This window comes from Lycium ferocissimum, chromosome 1 (genome assembly GCF_029784015.1).
Source record: "Lycium ferocissimum isolate CSIRO_LF1 chromosome 1, AGI_CSIRO_Lferr_CH_V1, whole genome shotgun sequence".
NCBI lineage: Eukaryota > Viridiplantae > Streptophyta > Magnoliopsida > Solanales > Solanaceae > Lycium > Lycium ferocissimum.
In genome coordinates, this window is record NC_081342.1 from 65926855 (window position 1) to 65939087 (window position 12233).

The window sequence follows — 12233 nt, forward strand, 5'->3', positions numbered from 1 at the left end:
ATTAGTTTCAGTACTTTTATTCTAATTTGTAACCATTTATTTATAGAATTAATTCTCGCACTTAACACTTAGGAGTTACTACCCATTCACTTTTATTTGTCGCTTCTCGATAATCAATTTGACTAAATTTCAGAGATAAATTGAATTAGATTAATATAACATTTTAAAATCAAAATTTAGATGTTCGAAACTATACAAAAAATACCATAAGTTGCAATTCATCTCATATTAATATAATAAAAAACACATCTAAAAATATCGTCAACATCCATATAGTCAACATACTTCAAAAGGGTTTTCAATTTTGGGCATATCAACGGCTAATTCTAAGTCCTTTTGCTAATTCCAGTCTTGCAAATTGCACCCCATAGCTTAAGGTAACTACATTTTTTTTTTTTGTTCAAAGTTGTATATTTGTTCTTTTTTATAAGCTTCTGCTTTTCATTTGTTCATTTCATGCATAAATGATTTTATCCATTTGTTCTTTTTATTTTGTTTAGATTGAAATTAGACATTCTTCATTGTGTCTTTGATTGTTAATTTGGTGTTTAAGACCACTGTTCTTGCAATTGTATTTGACTCGTGAATTGTGATTGTTAATGTCATTATTAAAACCTAGAAATGATAATTTTAAAAAAAAAGGAGGATCCAGTATGAAAAATGGAATCTAGTGGGATATTTTTTTTGTTCTGATTACTAGTGGCAGATGATTCTGTGTCTTAAACAACTTTTTATATTAGCTCAACTTGGCTATTAGTAAGGGCATTTTTGTGCCAAAAAGCAAACATGGGGCGTAATCGCTCTATTTTCAATTGTTCAGGGTCAAATCTGCTTCACTTGGCTAAAGATAAGGGCAATTTTGTACATAAAAGCGAACAGAAGGCGTAATTGTTCTATTTCCAATAGTTCAGAGGAATTTTTGGCCCTTTCCCCTTGTGTTTATACCAAAAGTAATTATAAAATGGGATTTCCTACCATATGCACGTGATAGTTCTTTTTCGGTGTTCGGTACCTGCTTTGGGGCCTGTCTAATCTGGATTTTCACTGGAAAGTCCCACTTTGAGAGGTAAAGTGCTCCCTGCCAAAGGGGACTTCATTCCCAAGGCTCGAACACGAGATCTCTAGTTAAGTATGCAGGGGAATTTACCACTCCACCATAACCTTTGGTGGTATGCACTTGATAGTTTGAGACACAACAACTACTACCAGGGGCGAATTTAGGTAGGGAATTTGGGGCACGTGAACACATGCTCTATCTGTAAAACTAGGTATTTTATGTATATATTTTCTAAAATTGGTGTAATATTATCTGCTGGAATATATGCTGTAAGAAGGCTAAATGGTTCACTTGGTTAAAGTTTTAGTTATTTACTTAGAGGTCTTGGGATCAGTTCCCACTTTACACATTTTTCCTTTTTTTTTTTTTTTTAGTGGTGAACTCATGTTACCCACTTCTACACATTTTCCTCATAATTCGAGACACGCTTAAGATAGTTTCCTATGTTAATTTTGTTTTGTTTCAGCTACTTTATTTCCTAGTTTCCTTTGGTTATTCTCTAGAACATCTAGTTATCAACTTACTCTTCATATCCAGATAAGAGCTTGAATAATGAATGGTTGTCTTGTGCTATATCTTTGTTCTCGTTACTACTAGCAGCCGATCCTATTTCTTATAGCTACATAGGTTTGATTCTGTAAAATTTGGCCCGTTTTCTTATTGAACGAAACTACGAAAGGCACGAAACAAGTAAAATTGGTATATATAATTCATGTTTATACAGTAGTAATTTGTTTCCTCGATAAGGTATGGTTATTATTAAAACAACACCTACAATACAAAAGGAAAAACTCAAAATCTTACTGCACATGCAAGGAGTTGAGGAATTCTATCAGAGTAACAACTTCATATACATTTTACATCCGCCACTGAGTAACAACTTCATATACATTTTTCATCTCGCCAGTGGCGGATGTAGCATGATAGAATTGAACCAGTGGCGGATGTAGCATGATAGAATTGAACCCCTAACTTTTGACGCGGAGCATAAATTTATGTGTAAAAACTTAAAATTGCAATATATAGTAGACATGAACTCATAACTTTTAAAACAAAACGGGTTCAAACTAAGAATCTTAAAAGGTTGAACCCATAGAGCTTAATCCTGGATCCGCCTCTGCATCTTGCACCATTAAATATGCATTTCTATTTGATGTTCCACAAGCTTTCATTTCTTCCTTCAAAAATCCTTTGGTTTGTTGCCTTATAAGTTACTTAGTTGTGGGGATAGTATTCCAAAGTATTTCATGTCTCTGTTTAGATCTTTCTTGTACCAGCAGTGAAGTAAATCTTTTGTTCTTTCTGGCATATACCATTTCATCCCCAAAAGCAACATATTCCAAATTCATGTTCTTACTAACTTCCACGGCCTCTTTACCAAAATGCAAGGAAAAATCTGTTTATGATTATACACCCACCGGACTAGCCAGGAGCACTTCGTACATGGAGTAAGCCCCTCTATGAACTCTAATTGTTCATGTGCACGTGTTTTATTTTTTATTGAATTTTTACCAAGAGAATATGATTGAATGTCCATGCACCTGATATGTTCGAGACGCATCTCTGATAAATTGCCCGTATTTTTCCTGTTTGTTTCACCTGTTTTTAGGAGTTTTATTTGCCAGTTTCATTGATTCTTACTATTTTTTGAATCTTTAGTTGTCAAAGTGCTATTTATATCAGATAAGAGCTTCTGTTGGAATGGTTGTCTCCTCAACTTTAATATTTGTGTACAATTTCTGACAACCATATTTCAATTGCATGAAAGCAAATAATGCTTTGTGATTTTGGTGTGCTTAACTTGGCCTTATCTTTAGTATGTATATAAACTTAAAGATACCTAAATCAGTTCAACTGCAGTATGCTATATGATTATATCCTTATTAATAGCGTCTTTACTTGCTGATGGAACATCCATTTACCATGAAGTTTAGTAGACTTGTTGAAAGCGAACACCCTCTTTGATGATAAGTTAAGCAAACAAGTCTGTGAGCTTGAGCCTTATTCAGCCGAAGCACCTATACTACCTGACTTGTTTCTCAATTTTGGAGAGTATAGTCCCTTGTTACTGTTAAGTCAGGGAAGTCATCCTTTGATGATATAATTTTTTTTTTTTTTTTTTTTTTTTTTTTTTTTTGTGTGTGCAAGAATATATGATCTTGAGCAAGATAATTGGGATAGTAATATCAATAAAGGGAGCTCTTTTATTTTAACGGCAGTTGAAAGTCTGCTCGAAAGCTTGACAAACAAGCGAAAAAAACCTATCTATTCTACTTTCGTAAAGGGCTTTTCCCTTACTAGTCAAGTGGTATTGGAGCGCCCTATTTGATGAAGAAAACAGACTTTAGGAAAGTGGTTCAGGTAGTTCAGCTGGTTAGAGCGCCAACAAAGGACTGAAAGTCCCAGTGAAAGAAAAGGACAAAATTTAGGATAAATTCCACCCTCACCTTAGAGAGACAGGATATAACTGTAATAGTGAAAAAAAAATACTCTCATTATTATTCTGTGTCAGTAATGTTCAGGGGGCGGGAGGTCATTGAAGTGGTTTTTGCCCTTGTTATTTCAGCAGACTAGAGGCTTCCTTCGTATATGTTTTTCTTAATCATTTTGCAAGCATGTTGATGCAGTATGTATTTTTTTTTTTTTTTTTTTTTTTTTTTTGTTAGGCTTAAGGGCCTTAGCATCTCCAACTGGCCTTTGAAGTGTTGCAGTTCTGCATTTCTTGAGGTACATGGCTGACAGACATCCTGTTGATCAACAGCAAAATGAACCACAGATGAATTCTCCTGCTTCAAGGGATGACATGATTGCCTATGTGATGGCATTAGAAGCTGCCTTACTACCCTGTTTGCCAGCACGAGAACTCCAGGCAATAGACCGTTCAGCACATCCATATCATCAGAGTGAGTAATTCCTGGCTTATAGCTGTATGTGCAACCCTTACCAATTTGGTTGAATAAGTGCAAATGTCGCGTCTCTAGCATTACCAGATGAGACTTTGAAGGATAAACTTGAGATAAATCAGAAGAGAGCAATAAAACAGAAATATGCTAAGCACCCAAAGGGTGTGGCCTAGTGGTCAATGAGGTGAGAAGTAGCAAATACCCAGTGGAATAGTCAAGGTGTGCTCAAGCAGGCCCAGTTACTACCTTCATAAAAAATTAACATACAGAAATATTATCACTTACGTCCTATGTATGCAAAACCTCTGTTTTGCTTTGGAATCTCTTCTATCAGTGTTATTTTTGGAACTCTATTTCATCCTTAATTGATGTTTGGAGATTCGATAAGCTCAATATATGTAGCAACATCTTTTTTTTTTCGAGATTTTGAGGTTTTGCTGCATTGTTAATTCATAGATCAATAAAGTTCAATTATAGAAATATGAATCCAATTAGACTAATTTTTTAGTACAATGGTATCCTGGCCAGTTTGCATGCACCTGTACTAATCCACTAGATACTTTTTTTTTTTTAAACTGCTAACTTCTAATCCACTAGATACTTGTTACCTCACACTAGCGTCTTGGGTAACTCTATCCGCCAATGTTTAGACAGACTAGACGAACTCATCTAATATTTGTTGCCTCTGTTAATATTTAAATTCTAGTAATTCATGGTGCTTTCAGCTTCATTGAACACTATGTCACACCCTTGAGTACAATATAATCCAGCTAAGGTTGGAACTAGTAAGAGGGAAAGCAGTTCAATTGAATCCCCTTTGTCAAAAAATTATACTATGCAAATAGGTTAAATATGAATTTTATGTTTATAAATTGTTGAATTCCCTTAATATTATGAAAAACTTTGGTGTGGTAGTAAAGGGGATTCAAATTTTCCATTAGGCTATAAGTCAAATCCCATCATGACAGTCCAGAATTTTCAATTCGCTTATGTAAATTCCTGGCTCCGCCGCTGAATCCAGCTAGACTGTTCTTTTCTTTTTCCTTTTTTATTTTTTTTATTTTTTAAAGAAATGGTTTATACAGATAGAAATAAATCACCCAGCACTTTTTCTTCTGTGAGATTTGAACCAAAATCTTTCATAGTTCATTCCAGCTTATTGATCGCTAGCGACATCCTTGGGTGCAATATGAATCCGACTAGGCTAATGTCTTTTTTCAAAATGTGCAATTTTTGGTTCGTTGATCTTTAAAGTACAAGGCTTTAAGAATTTCATGAGCATGCAGAACACACATGGAAAATGTCACTTGAAATTACAGTGTATGTGTTGGGTTATTAGGCATCAAATTCATTTCTTTTGTTTCTTTTTTTCTTTTGGCTGATCGAGGTTCATATTTTTTTCATTCCATAGTTGATGTTGAGAGACATGGCAGAGATTTCATGGAGGCTGCCAAAAAACTTCAACTTAATTTGATAGGGTTGCAACGTGAAGATCTGCCTACAAGGCCCGAGATGCTTCGGAAGGTAAATTGTGGAAAAATCTTCGATTGGTAGAATTAGCGTCCACTATATTTTGAAAAATAGTCATTGTCTTGGAGTTTCAGTATCGTGGAGAATCACTTGTGGAATTCGAAACTTCAGAACAATGACTATTTTTTCAATTACATATGGCCGAAAAATGACTTTATGTGAATTTTCCCTTTTGATTAATGTAATGGTACCAAAGGACCTATAATTATTACCCTTCCTTTTTACCATTGCTATAAGAGAGAGTATTATGATTTCCAATTAACTTTCTACATATAGGAGATAGAGAAGATGGAAGAAGAGTTGGAAGCAAAAACTGAGCTCATAGCTAAACAAGAGAGATTGATCCAAGGATGGAAGAAGGAAATGAAGGACCAACTAGATAAACACATCATGGAGTTAGAGAGGGTGTAAACCTCTACATGAATGTAAACCAGTACATAACTTTTCTTGTTTTATTTGTGATTCAATTCAATTTGAATACTGAGTTGGAATGACGAGTCCTTATATTGAGGAGAACAGGGAATAAAATTTGTTAACACCTAACATTACTAGATAGAGTTTTGGATATCAAGGTTGCATGACTCTGCCTGTTGCCTTGATTTTTCCAACAGCATTGCCATTCATGTTATTGACAGAAAACTTGTTTTAGTTTCCACTTAGCCTTGTTACTTATGATTGATCCAAGGTGATTTTCTTCTAGCAAGGTTCCTTCGATGATTCCTCCCCCAACCCCCAACCCCAGAAGAATAAAAGAGAAGAAATACTCCTATAATCAATGACAAAGAAAACTTGTAAAATGAGTTTCTTACACCATTTGTATAATTTAACCAGTTATAGCAGATCACTTATCATTTGCTTTACATTACCTATATATGCTATTAAATAGAGTGACCTGAAATTACCTTTTAAATAACCTGATTATATAAAAATTATTTTGCACCATGTATATAAACTCTTTTCTTCAATCCTCTGATTAGAATTTCTAGCTTCATCCCTGAGTAGCTAAGGTTTGCATCACTGCATACTGTAGCGCTTTACACTTGTTTCTTATTTATCTACTCAGAAACATTTTTTTTTCCCCTTATATTTTGGGGGATAGAAGCATTCAAGAGTCACTTGAAAGTTTTTATTTCAATTTTTCGACTGTCATTTAATTGACACGTTCATCCGTGAGGGTACTAAACCCCAAATGGGTTGTTCGTCCATTCAAGGCTTGGTGTCCGTGTGAGCTTCAAAAGCTTAATCTGTATGTCCTCAATTATCAAAAAGGTGTTTCAAAAGGGTAAAATGCATATGCAGTTTCAAATTTAAACAAAAAAGGGGTGAAAGCATATGCAAGTTATTTTTCAAGGAAAACTAATTCCATTCAAGGAAGCGGAAGATAAACTGCACTTCACCTTTGAGTCAAACAAGAATTGCTCCAACGGAGAATTATTCAAAACTCACAAAACCCACAATCATATATTCAACATATGAAAAGTTCTCTCAATGACATTTCAACACAACCAAGCAGATTTATTCATCACCAAAATATGACAAGACATCCAGATGGTGAACACAAGACATTGTTTCCTTAGCATACTCACTGCAGTGACACAACAGTCTCAGTAACAACTACTTGCTAAATAACAAACACGCAAACCACAACGAAGTAAAGCATGAAATCGACGCTCACAATCCAAATGCAACACTAGAGTTGACCAACGGTAATACTTAAACATAGAGTAGATACTACGTTGAGAGGAGTCCTGAACTCCACACATCAACACTTGGAGCATTCAATTCGATCTCAGTTTTCTGAGCTGTAGGAGGCCTCGCCAGATGATGAACTCTCTAGCTGAAGCAGCTTCATTTCCTCATAAGCCCATTCAAGACCGGGACAATAGTGGAGTGGTGGATTGAACCTGGTGTCAGAAATGTCATCTGGCAAAAATGCACCATTTCTAATCAAGAATTTAATTGCTTTCTTCTTTTTCTCTTTAGCTGCATGGTGGAGAGGGGTCCCTGAAACAAAGCAAGAGAAACTGACATAAATATCCATGCACCGAAATAATAGCCAGCAAATGTATATCTTACGTATATTAATATATAATATACATAAAATATACATTTATGATACAAAATACCCCCTTTTTTTTTTGTATATTTGACTAGCGAATGTAATTACTTTTGGCCGACTGTCCAAATGTGAAACTTGCCCAACAAACAAAGGGATATAAAGATAACACTAAGGATTATGGAAAAAACAAAGAGCATAGCCTTATGTTATATTACTAAGAATGGTACATGTACTTACATGCACAGGCACCCTTGGCTCGAGCATCGATATCAGCACCTCTCTCAAGCAATTCATCCATAACTCGCACGTGACCTCCCTTAGCAGCAAGATGGAGTGGGGTCATACCAAATGATTTAGGGCCCCCTGCAATAACATTTGCATCCATGCCTTCATTCAGAAGTCTTCTGACCTGTCCCAAGGAAAAGAAGAAATACAATCAGAACAAATGTGTGGGGGGAGAATGCATTCAAAGGTATGTATCTCTCTGCAGTAGATAGATGAATTCTGTAACAACACACTAAACTTATATAGCACAAGAAACTTGTCAAAAAGAATATTGGAAATAGAGAAAGCTGGACAAACTAAAAAACCGTGTATCCAAGTTTCCTCCAAAAAGCAAGCATAGTTCAGGACTATGCCTTTCTTAACTTCACTTTCTGCATCGGAAGCAACCCTTAGTGGTCCAATGTCTACAACCATAGGCTCAGTGGTGACAAAGAGAAAGAATAAAAGATAGAGGGAGGGGGGTAGGAAAGACTCATATCTAAGATAGGGGGCGGGGAAGGCTCATATAGAAGATCGGGGGCCCTTTCGGAGTCCTGTCATCAATGCAGATAGAAACCAACAAAGGTAATCTTCCTTATATGCTGAACAAATTCACAGGTCAATTAGTTGCCTGAAAAGTCACAATCTCGCATGCACACAAACGTGTGTGTGTGGGGGGGTGGGTATTGTAGGTTGTGATTATGTTTATTTTTTCCTTTCCATTAAGTAACACTAACAATACACCGGCAAACTAATACATTGAATCAAACAAAGTTGAGAAGACAGAGTTGTTGAAGCTGTTGATTGGAATACTAATTTTATTTTGTGGATTACGAAGTACTCCATTTGTTACTATATAGAATATGTACGCATTAAAGGAGGAGAATAAAAGAAACAAAACTAACTTCTAGTCCTTATCACGCTATTGGCATGGGCACTTGGAGAAAACACAATACTACACATCCACGTTAATGTAGTAAGTTAGCAAAATCATACTGATTTACGAGTCCTTCATAAATAGTAGGACCGGAAACCTACCACAATCCTCCCCACTTACTAAAAACCTACGGTACAGTGAAAATGCTTTGACGTTGGACATTTTCCCTTAGTTATCATCTCAAATGATAGTCTTGCTAAGACAAATGGAGCAACTAATTCAACTAAACAGGACGAATGCAATGATAATCCACAAATCCTTCTGTTCCTGTTAGTACTAACTAAATATTCATAATTATAATCAACAGACATATCAAACCATTAAATAGCAGTAACTACATTATACCTGTTTGAGGTCACCTTTCCGAGCAACAATATGAAGTGGAGTCCAACCACGATCATCCGTATCACGATCACCAGCAGTCGAACGCATTCTTCTTAACCGCCTAATCGAACCCATCTGTTCCTCCTCCATTTTTCTCTTTTATAACACCAAACAAGTACCTAATGAAAGTAAATCCTTTTTTTCTTTCCTTTCTCGCGATATTTCTTTCAACTCTTTCACCAGCAATAGGAAGAGTAATTTCGAAAACTAATCAACAAGTCCAAAAACTATAATCTTGATAACTCAAAATAAGACCCTATACATAATTCAACCTCAATCACATGAAAAATTCAATTTTTTTCCAACAAGATTGATATGTCTTTCGATTACGCGAAAAACCCACAAAGCCTTCAGTATAAAGGATCCAAAAGAACTGAAATTTGCTTAAACACCCTTCAATTTACATAATTGAACCAAAATCACAAGAAAAATAGATTTTTTTTTTCCCAACAAGATTGATATGTCTTTCGATTACGCGAAAAACTCACAAAGCCTTCAGTATAAAACACCCAAAAGAACTGAAAATTTGCTTAAAGACCCTTCAATTTACATTATTGAACCTAAAATCACAAGAAAAATAGATTTTTTTTTTCCCAACAAGATCGATATTTCTTCCAAATAGGAAAAACCCACAAAAGTTTTCAGCAAAAAGGACCCAAAAGAACTGATAATTTGCTTAAAACACCCTTCAATTTACATAATTGAACCTAACCAAAAATACAATTCTTTTTCAAGATTGATCTGTCTTAGCAGAAAAGACCCAAAAGAAGTGATAATTTGCTTAGAAATCCTTCAATTTTACATGATCTAACAACAGAAAAAAAGATTAGGGGTTTAACGAGAGGAATGATTAGCCAAATTGTAAGGACCAAAAGGGTTCAATCCAGGACCAAAAACACGAAGATTTGTAAGTTTGTTGAACATAAAGGATGAAGTGAAACGAAGGAATGAAGATATTATCATTATCAAGTCAATAAACAAGGCAAAATATTAATATAATAGCTGTTTTTTTGAATGGGAAAAAGTGGCTATTATATGAATCCTGGATGAATTTGGAATATGTTTGGAGGTTGCATATGTGTTGATTTAAGGAATTGAATTGTTTTGATTTTGGAAATCTGAAGGAATTTATTGAGAGAAAAAAGATGAGAAACCCTAGAATTTCAGGAGAATGGTAAATAATTGGGACGGTTTTGGATATTTGTGGGCTTTGTGTGTGTATATATGTAGTTGGAGAAAATGATAAATATGGTCGTTTATGTTTGAGGGTCGGTTCAAAATAGTCCCTTTTAAGTATGTATATTTGATAGTTTTGGTTCTTTAAATTTGTCAAAAATAAATATTTTTAATCTCTAGTAAAAGTATTTAACAATTTATGTTCGTTAGATTCGATGAAAATAGTGGGGGAAAAGATTTAATCATAAACATCAAGATAGCCCCATCTAATGTAAAATATGCAACACAGCACTAAAAACATATTTTAAAAAATAACAGAAATTACACTTCAAAGAACTGCATTAGACTCTAGTAATAAATAAAAAAAGCGGAAACTGCAAAAATTGTACTAAATGTGATCTCCCACTAGTTTTCTTCTTTTCATGGTTATTGTGAAATCTAAAAGACAAAGTTTGATAAATATTTGACGGAGACTAAAGGTGTTAACTTTTGATAAACTTTAGAGGAGTGCATACTTAAGAGAATATTTTGAACCTACTCTTAAATATAAGTGACCATTTTTATGCATTTGGGTCCATGAAATAAGATTTGATGCATTCGTGGTCCAAGTTCTATTTTGACCCCATTTAGTGTCCAATGGCTTTATTCGTATTGGGGAACTCTTCAAGAAAATCAATACCTATAAATTTGGGGTGTGTTCGGTACGGAGGAAAACGTTATTCAGATTTTTTTTGTAATTTTTTCATATTCTCTTCAAGAAAATCATACTATAAATTTTGGGTGTGTTTGGAATTTGACCACAAAATTTTTTTTCAATCTCCAAATAAAGTCCAAAATCGAATTGGACACGTCGCGTTGGATAAGGATTGTTCCGTTGGTTCAAGCGATTCCTTCATCGCAACATGGACTAAATGCCTTGCCCAATCCAAGGAACTTACACCAAAGAATCCTAACAAATCTTAAATGAAATGAGTGAACTAGAATCAGCTGCCCTTTTTGCTTTTGCCCTTTCAACAGTATTCCTCACACCATATCTGTTGTAACTGAGGTTTGGGTCCACGTCAGCACATAAGGTGCAAAGAAATACAGAAAAAAAGTTTAAGGGGTTAATAAAATCTCTGTAAAAGTAAAGTGTGTCCTAAAACTTCGGTATAGTTCAGGGGTACTTTTTCCCTATTTAAAATATATTCCTTTTATTCTATTTTATCCTTGTAAATCATTGAGAAAAGGGAATTTTAGTAGTTGTGCAATGAATTAAAGAGATCAAAGTGTAAATTACATAAAAGAAAATAGAATAAGTTGTAAATGACAAAAGTATGGATACATCAAGGCTTCAAATTGCAAATTACTCTTCAATTTGGCAATAAGCCTTTAAATGAGGTGAGCATTTTGTTTGGTTTCCCGCCATCCTGCCCAAGTTTGTTCAATTAAGGAGGTAAAACTGTCTAATAAATGAGCTAGAACACCATCACTCTAACAACCGTCATTGTTGGTTATGCTGTAATTGGTTATACTCAAATATGATATCCTCAAACTTTATCGAACTGCAATGTGAATGTTGTATTGTACTCCATGGAAATCACGGACCGACTCAGCGATTTGCCCGACTCAATTCTAACTCACATCCTTACTTTGTTGCCTGAACGAAAACAAGTTGTGCGAATGAGCGTATTATCTAGGCGATGGCGGTACCTTTGGATGTCCATTCCACCATCACTCTATTTTTTTTTCCTGGTCAGTGACAGCAAAGAGGACACTCTTGATTACCTAGCTTCCATCCACAGAGAACTTTTTTATTGGAAGTCTTGCCATAAAATCAGGACAATTAAGGTGTGGTGCCTTAGGTACGATGAGCGTTATGCTAAACACGTTGATTTATGGGTACATTTTGCTACTAGAGTTGAAGAATTTACACTTGGAATT

The 12233-nt window shown here is 34.9% G+C and overlaps 2 protein-coding genes across 4 annotated transcripts; one reads left to right on the forward strand and one right to left on the reverse strand.

Moving 5' to 3' along the window:
• The first annotated feature begins 223 nt into the window (after positions 1-223).
• Positions 224-6066, forward strand: LOC132057609 (mediator of RNA polymerase II transcription subunit 28-like). Of its 3 annotated transcripts, none has more exons than XM_059450237.1 (4): positions 224-377; positions 3724-3960; positions 5372-5484; positions 5767-6066. In XM_059450237.1, exons 2-4 carry the CDS (start codon positions 3789-3791, stop codon positions 5899-5901), a joined length of 420 nt encoding a protein of 139 aa, XP_059306220.1. In that variant the 5' UTR covers positions 224-377; positions 3724-3788; the 3' UTR covers positions 5902-6066. The 3 variants fall into 3 exon arrangements, with proteins under 3 accessions (XP_059306220.1, XP_059306222.1, XP_059306226.1); XM_059450239.1 differs by lacking the exon at positions 224-377 and adding an exon at positions 514-1221; XM_059450243.1 differs by lacking the exon at positions 224-377 and adding an exon at positions 2032-2505.
• An 866-nt stretch (positions 6067-6932) lies between these two features.
• LOC132057620 (phytochrome-interacting ankyrin-repeat protein 2-like) lies at positions 6933-10339 on the reverse strand. The gene is made up of 4 exons (XM_059450248.1): positions 9407-10339; positions 9096-9368; positions 7787-7958; positions 6933-7494 (listed from the first exon to the last, which is right to left on the reverse strand). Exons 2-4 carry the CDS (start codon positions 9222-9224, stop codon positions 7280-7282), a joined length of 516 nt encoding a protein of 171 aa, XP_059306231.1. The 5' UTR covers positions 9225-9368; positions 9407-10339; the 3' UTR covers positions 6933-7279.
• Between the last annotated feature and the right edge of the window lie 1894 nt (positions 10340-12233).